General features: G+C 45.6%; 1 protein-coding gene across 1 annotated transcript in view; it reads left to right on the forward strand.

The window, feature by feature from the left end:
• Window positions 5,825-8,236, forward strand: part of LOC105162232 — a 5,561-nt gene continuing 3,149 nt past the window's right edge. The window contains 2 exon segments of the mRNA XM_020694094.1: window positions 5,825-6,673; window positions 7,047-8,083. Of these exon segments, the coding sequence (XP_020549753.1) occupies window positions 5,825-6,673; window positions 7,047-8,083 (1,886 nt within the window).

Consider the following 8,236-nt stretch of genomic DNA (forward strand, 5'->3'; position numbering starts at 1 on the left):
ACAATTCTTCTTCAAAGTTCCTCCTCCTTTTTCAGAGTTCTTTTGCTTTGTAAAAAGAATGTCTCCCTCTAGTACTCCGTACATTTCCTCAAGGAAATCCTTCGAGGCAATGATCCCTCAGAGGCCACTTTCAAGAGGACGGGCCGTGCCCTGCCTCATTTTGGAAGGGGCCTGAGGAGAAACCTGAGGCAGGCCACTGCTGCCGCTCGTCGCCTGATCGACAAAGATATTGACGAGGAAGAGGGGAGAAAATGAGGGGGAGGGTTCTTCCCCGGAAGAGGAGAGAGTGAGGCCCTCACCAGAGGGGGCTGAGTCACCTGAGTCCTCTTCAACGGTATCACAGGCGTGCTCTTCTGTCTCGCAGCGGAATGTAATTCTAATATATTTTTCGCCCGTGCGGCATCTTAGGTTACGTCTAACCTTCAACCAGCCTTCACACATCATCAGAGTATACCGACAGTCCATCGCTTGTCATCGACACTGAAGCTCACTAGTGCGATATATAAACGCATCTCTGCGCGGCACCGCGTGCCCTCGCGCTCGCCTATCCAGAATGGCCATACTCGTCGAGGCTCTTGGCACTCACGCTTTAGCATCTCGTACAATCTTAGAACTTGCCGACGCATTTCTCAATGGCAAGGAGCATCCTCGCTTTGCCTTGGCATTAGGGCGCTACGCATGCGCTCGCAACGCTCATCTCATGCCCAACGCTCACTCGGTGCATCTTAGACGCACGCCTTCGTCGTGGCCGCCTTCCATGCCTCGCCCGAGTAGGAATGCATCATAAGTTCGAGGCTCATTCGATATGCCGACATCCTGTCTTGATCTTGCACGGCAAGCCCGACATGCTTTCTTGCCTTTCGGCTTGGCTTCATTTAATACCCATAGTGCGGCGTCATCCCACAACCGCTCATCTTTAACCAACTGACCCCCGTAGATGGCTAGAACTTGATAGCACGTGCCATGAGTTGGATCACGAGGTCCTGGAGTGCTTGCCTTGGTCACCCGTTCGCACGAGAGGTGTTGCTACTGATATCCCGCAGCCTGTGGGGCAACCTTGCGAATCACACGGAGCCTCTCGGCTGTGTTGGCATCTAACGTAGGCCATCCTAATCCTACGCTTCCCGTCAGGTTCCCATGCCCTTCGGGGACTCTAAGCACTCCTTTGAGCTGCCTAGACCCGGCTCTTGAAGACCCCCATCATGCTCCAAGAGAATGCTCATTTAGTGCAAACGTTGTCTCATGCTTCTGTCGTCGTGCACGGGGAGGGCTGTTTGGAGCTCACCACTGCATGCTCCTCTTATAATAGGCTTAAAAATATGTTCTCTTGTTCCAAGAGTAGAATACTAATAGGGCCGAGGAAAGCACTTTTTCTGCATTTCCTTCAGCCGACTTCCAATTCATGTCCCGCTTGAACCGTACGTAGCCTATGATTTCCACATCATAACTATAGAGTTTCAACCCCATCCGATCATCCATGGCTGAGAAATTGCTCCAACAATACTCTGAAACTATAATCTCGCCACTACACTGGCAGACTCTGAACATCGTCGTAGTTCCCTACTGAAAACAGAACCGTATACCTCTGAAACATCTTGGAGGTGCTCCCAACACTCCAAGGATCTTGCCATAGAAACAATTCTGCAAATCTCCAAGGATAAAGAACTCTACTTCACACATTTATCTCCTGCTCGCGCGCATGGTGGCGCTTGATCATCGCCCTTATATCTCCATGGCCAAACGTCTTCGGAATGAATTCATACTTGGTGGATAACATCCCCACACATCAAGGAAGTTCCGATATAGACAATAGTAGAATTCCTAATCGATAAGAGTCTCTGCTCGAAAACCATTTGCACACCTGCGTGCTGGCCGGCATCCCCTTACCTCCTGGATGACATCCACAAGTCACTGCCAACCGTCTAGCCCAAGGTGCGGCCAGTGACACTCTCCCCCACTCGATCTGTTGACGACCTCATCAACATATACACAAAGGATTAAGGTTTATGCGGTGCCCAATACTCTCTCTCAATATCACGTGACACCAGACCAACCTCCTGCTCTTTCGAGCGCTCCAGTCGTGAAGTACCTCTTCAGCACAACATGTGATCTCCTCACAAATGGTGCCCTTGCTGCACACAATGTGATCAACTCAACCCAAGCAGAAGTCCGTGTACTCGTCGACACCCTTTCCCCAAATGGGTGTTAAGCTCCCCCACTACACATAGTGTCTCTGATGCACTCATTCAACACAGAAACTCAAAAGCGGAAGTTTGCGCCTCTCTCTGCTCTCTCTTCCCAAGGTGGTGGGTAGCACTAAACAAATAGTGCGTCAGTGCACTGTATTTCTCATTAATTTCTTGACTCGGAAGTCTGTGTATTCGTCTACATTCTCTTCCCTATGTTGCTCATGTTGGAAGTTTATGCCTCACTTGGCACTCTCTTCCCAATGTTGCCCACGAAGTCGAAAGTTTGTGCCTCGCTCTACACTCTCTTCTCGACTGTTGCTCAATCATCATTGGAAGTCTGTGCCTTTCTCTACACTCTCTTCCCAACTATTGCTCAACTGATACTGGAGTCTGTGTACGTTGCTTACACTCTCTTCCCAACATTCTCAACTGTTGGGTAACAACTGTGCTCCAAGTGTGTCAAATGCGCCTCTGACATCTCCGATGTCCCTCAAGATAGTGCCTCAAATATACCCGAATTGATCTGGAATGAATGAAGTGTCTGATGTTCCTCAAAACAGTGCCTCAAATACACCCGAACTGATCTGGAATGTGCGAAGTGTGGAGTTTGTGCGCACGCTTCGCACTCTCTCCCCCACTCGATGTGTTTCCGTCCTCGGCAAACACGCAAACCCGCTTCTGCAGTAGACCACACTTAAACACTTTCAAACACATAGGCCAGATGCCCAACTATCGGAACCACGCCGCTCGTGGACCGAACGTCTCTCCAAAGGGTTCTTGCTCAACCCAACACGAAAATGGGACCTTTGCGCCCAATTTGGCCGACAACCAAGCACAAGTCCTAACCCAGCCGCAAAACTCAATCTCATGTCCTGGCCCGAGCACCCACTGCAACTGCAAGGTCGGGATTCTCGCTCCCCAGCCCGCCGCAACATGTCTAACATCGACCATAAGAGTAAAATTTTCTAATCCCAGCTCGTGCTCACCATGCCGCTCATGGTCCCAATGGAGCCCGATGCTCCTCATAATTCTCGACGCGGTAGTCCCCTTCGGAATCCTTAAAGCAAAGAGCCCATAGTATGGTGTGAGAATCCCCTCGAAGAACATTCTCAACTCTGCTCAAACTTGTGCTCCTGACAAGCACCCAACACATGGCTTAGTGGTCTGTTCCCACTCAAGCTTCGGACAAGTTGTCATTCTCACATAACGGATGCTTATGCCCCTTTGTTCTTGAAGCGTGTTGTCTCTCTCTAGACGCACCATCAACTACTACAATAGCACTTCATCACATTTATGAACGGCCACACACGGCTCTCATTGACAACTGCCTAGAAAGGAAGGGGTCTCAACATCCAGTCCTCGCAACCCTAAGGGTGGCTTGTCAGAACCTCAGTTGCAACTGTGCTTCTACACCTAAATAATCAGCACATCTTTCCCCGCTGGAAAGTTCTCAAACTCATGAGAAGGTGGCCGTTCATACACCACTCTCAACTCAAGGTGGTATCTCGTCCACCAAACGGACTCAACGCCTTGATCACCTCCTGACTTGCGGCAATTCCACACACATGATTGCTTCTCTCGCAATCGTGGCTCTCGTAGTCCACCCGACGCATCGGCATGTCCCCCTCTCACTTAAAGAAGCCAAGATGAATTTTGAAAATCTGATATCATTCTGCCCAAAAAACTTTTTTGGGACCACGATTGACAACACACCCAACACATCGCGATGCTTTCTCAACTACCAATCCACAACAACGAAGTTGGACCGTAAACGCTTGCTCTCTGAAGCAGCCCAAACGCACACAAAGGGCTCTACCCAACATAATCTCTGTGGTAGACATCCCCCAAAAAGACGGTATGGTTTTGTCTCAACTGACGGTCTCAACCAATTTGCCTCTACCTGATGTAGAGCTCATATGCCAATCCAGATCTTCAACTCACGCAACTCTCCTTCGGGAGCCCGGGATTATCTGGGCTCTGATACCAATTGTCACGGGCGTACTCTTTTGTCTCATAGCAGAATGTAATTATCATATATTTTTTGCTCGTGCAGCGTCTCAGGTTATGCCTAACCTTCAACCAGCCTTTGCACATCATCAGAGTATACCGACAGTCCGTCGCATGTCCTCGAAACTGAAGCTCGATAGCACGACATCTCAACGCATCCCTGTCCTGCATCGTGTACCCTCGCGCTTGCCTATCCAGAATGCCCATACTCGCCGAGGCTCTAGGCACTCACGCCTTAAAGTCTCGCACACAATCTCGGAACCTGCCGACGCATTTCTCAATGGCAAGGAGCATTGATAACTCTGCAATTATAATGATTTTATAGCAATTTAATCTTCCTTTTTTAAGCCAAAATATTCCTAATTATGTGATTTTATTGCATATTCAGCAAAAAGGAAGATTACAAGGACGTTTCTGCAGAATTGACAAAGCGTGCCCACGCTTAATGGAGTAGTCAACTCGGGATAAGGATAAGCACGAACGATTCTCCTAAGAGATAAAGGAATCAAGTGTTTAGATTTAGAAAGGATTCTTTTAAGCTTATCTTTTGTAATCTTTTTACCTTTTTAGAGTTTATCACATATCTATCCCCCCACTACGTCTAGATTCGTAGGGAACTTTTATTATAAATAGGGGGGATCTCTTCATTAGAAGACATTCAGTTTTTATCTTAGAACTCTATAGAATTCTCTGTTCATCTCTTCTCTTTTATTTTATTTTACTACCGGAATTAATGGAATTCCACTTTCTAGTGTGTTCTTCCATTAGTATGTCCGGCTAAATTCCTTATTTCCTGGTTAAGGTATGGTGATTGCTTGATTCCCATATCTTGTGAGATCTAATCTGCGTTCTACACTTGTCAAGCAAATATTCATGTTATTCTCTGTGCTTTAATTACAAACATCTGATTTATGAATGATTCGGCCGGTTGTTCATTATCAAGAAGGTTTGCTTAGCTAATTGAACTTTATAAATCCGTGTAATTGTTTATTTAGTTCAATACTTAGTGGCAACGTAGCATGATTAGTTATGTCACAGTATTTAATTATGTTATGGGGAATGCATGATCTAGTTTAAACGAATTGTCCTCGTAGGAGTTTGTTGATTAGAATCAGGCCTTTCTAATTCTTAATACTGTTAATAGATTAAATCTTGTGGACGTTCCCAAGGTTGTCTATTAATTAGAGATCTAGCCAACGGTCGTACCTTGGCTAACGAAAAGGTAAGGAAAGGTGAGGTTGTTAGGTCGTACCAACGACCATAACTGGTTTATTTGTCCAATACACGTGTTATTCTTGCATCAATGATCAACTCACGAGAATCAAGCATAATCCTAGCCTTAACCGGAAAATCTCCCTCATATATCTCCACCAGGTATTTTTAATTATTTATTTAGTTTTTGATTATTTCTTTTTACCATCAAATCTCCCCCCATTATTTTCTATTTCTCTTAAAGAAATCAACTTAAAGCCAATCCCTGTGGATTCGACCCTACTCCCACTTTCACAAGTGTAGTAGGAATTATTTTTGGTGACTTCGACACTCATCAAATTTTGGCGCCGTTGCCGGGGATTGGCGTTTTTAAGTATATTTCTTTATTTTTAGTTACTTGATTTTTATCACCATTAATGCCAAGGTCTTCTCGTACAGGTGAATTGGTATACGACCCCGAAATCGAAAAGACCGCACGAAGACTTCGTCAGGAGACCAAGCAACAATTGGAAGGAACATCCGCTCCATACGAAGACAAAGAAGACCCAACTTTTGAGTTTGAGGAATCTCTAAGCGAATTCGAAGAAGAGACAATGGCTTTGATCCCTGAAAGATCGATCGATGACATGACGTCGCCCGATCTAAACCAGCAGCCACTGTGCATTGAATACCCCGATCTAGAGGTAGATTTTGAACTGAAATCTGGATTAATTCATTTACTTCCTACCTTCCGTGGTCTCGCAGGTGAAGATCCACATAAGCATCTGAAGGAATTCCATGTGGTGTGTTCCGGAATGCGACCACAAGGCATAAGCGAGGAACAAGTCAAATTGAGAGCGTTCCCCTTCTCTCTCGCCGATCAAGCGAAAGATTGGTTGTATCTCCTACCTTCAGGATCCATTACAAGATGGAACGATCTCAAAAAGCAGTTCCTTGAGAAATACTTCCCTGCCTCAAGAGCCACAACAATCCGAAAGGAGATCAGTGGAATTCGACAATACGCGGGGGAAAGTCTTTTCGAATATTGGGAAAGATTCAATCGACTAGTGGAAAGTTTCCCCCATCATCAAATCCCAAACCACCTGTTGATCCAGTATTTCTATGAAGGCCTATCAAATATGGATAGAAAACTGATAGATGCGGCAAGTGGCGGAGCATTGTTCGACAAAACCCCCACCGAGGCGCGTAAACTAATCTCGACTATGGCGTCCAACACGCAACAATTTGGGGTTAGACATGATGATCCACCTAGGAAGAGCCACGTGGTAAGTAATCTTGAAGAACGTTTAAATCAACTAACAACTATTGTTGAAAAAGTTGTTGCAGATACTTACCAACAAGTCAAAGCATGTGGTATTTGCACCTTAAAGGGACACGCAACCGACATGTGCCCAACTCTTCAAGAATCAACTACCGAACATGCCGACGCCGTAGGAGGATTCACCGGACAACAACAGAGAAGATATGACCCTTTCTCCAAAACATACAACCCCGGATGGAGGGACCACCCGAATCTGAGTTACGGCAACCAACACTTTCAAAAACCTCAATACCGACCACCTCCACAACCTAACCCCACGCCCAACACATCCCTCGAAGACATGATGAAAGCACTAGTGACCAACACACAACAATTAGAGCATTCAAAATCTAGAATCTCAAATCAGTCAACTGGCGTCGTCTGTTAGTAAGCTCGAGTCCCAAGGTAAGCTACCTTCTCAATCTGTTATTAACCCTAGACAAAACGCTAGTGCTATTACGCTTCGTAGTGGAAAAGAACTGCAGGAACATGTGAAGGAAGACAACACAAAACGTGGGCATGATGCGAAAACAAAGCCGGAAAAAGAAATTGAGGTCCAACAAGAACAAACCGAACACGAAGTAGATCATCCAAAGCCTTTGGTGACTAGACCACCCTTCCCAGAGAGATTCACCAAAGCAAAGAAGAAAGAGGAAGAAAAAGAGATTTTTGAGACATTCCGCAAAGTAGAGGTAAACATCCCTTTACTCGATGCCATCAAGCAAATACCCCGATACGCGAAATTTCTCAAAGAATTGTGCACTAGCAAGGGAAAACTCAAGGGAAATGAATGGGTAAGCGTGGGAGAGAACGTCTCTGCAATTCTCCAACGAAAATTACCCCCAAAATGTAAGGACCTAGGTACGTTCTCCATACCATGTAAAATTGGCATGATTGGAATAAAGAAGGCTATGTGCGATCTTGGAGCATCTATAAATGTTATGCCTCTAACCATTTTTGAGTCTTTGAAAGTCAGTCGTTTAAAAGAAACGGGGGTAGTTATCCAACTTGCAGACCGATCTGTAGTCTACCCGGAAGGAGTCTTGGAGGATGTTCTCGTACAGGTAAATGAATTAGTATTTCCTGCCGATTTCTACGTATTGGATATGAGGGAAGACAACTCCCCCAATTCCACATCAATCCTGCTAGGAAGACCATTCCTCAAGACGGCTAGAACAAAAATCGATGTGCACAGTGGAAGTCTCACTATGGAATTCGATGGTGAAATCATAAGATTCAACATCTATGAATCCATGAGGTATCCAACTGACTTACCTACCGCTCTACTTGTAGATATTTTTGACCCCTTCGTGCAGGATTCCATAGCAATAAGCAGCGAGGACCATGTGAAATATGCATTAGAAGAAAGCCTCACGTTGGAGAAAGCAAAAATTTTGGAGGAAAAAATGATCATAGATCCAAACATCGGTGACACCGTTTTTGAACTCGACTCCCTTCGAATTTTACCTACTAAAACTGCCTTCATCGAATTACCGCATTCTCACACTAAAATTGTTCCCTCTATATT

This window comes from Sesamum indicum, linkage group LG5 (genome assembly GCF_000512975.1).
Source record: "Sesamum indicum cultivar Zhongzhi No. 13 linkage group LG5, S_indicum_v1.0, whole genome shotgun sequence".
In the NCBI taxonomy this organism is placed as follows: Eukaryota; Viridiplantae; Streptophyta; class Magnoliopsida; order Lamiales; family Pedaliaceae; genus Sesamum; species Sesamum indicum.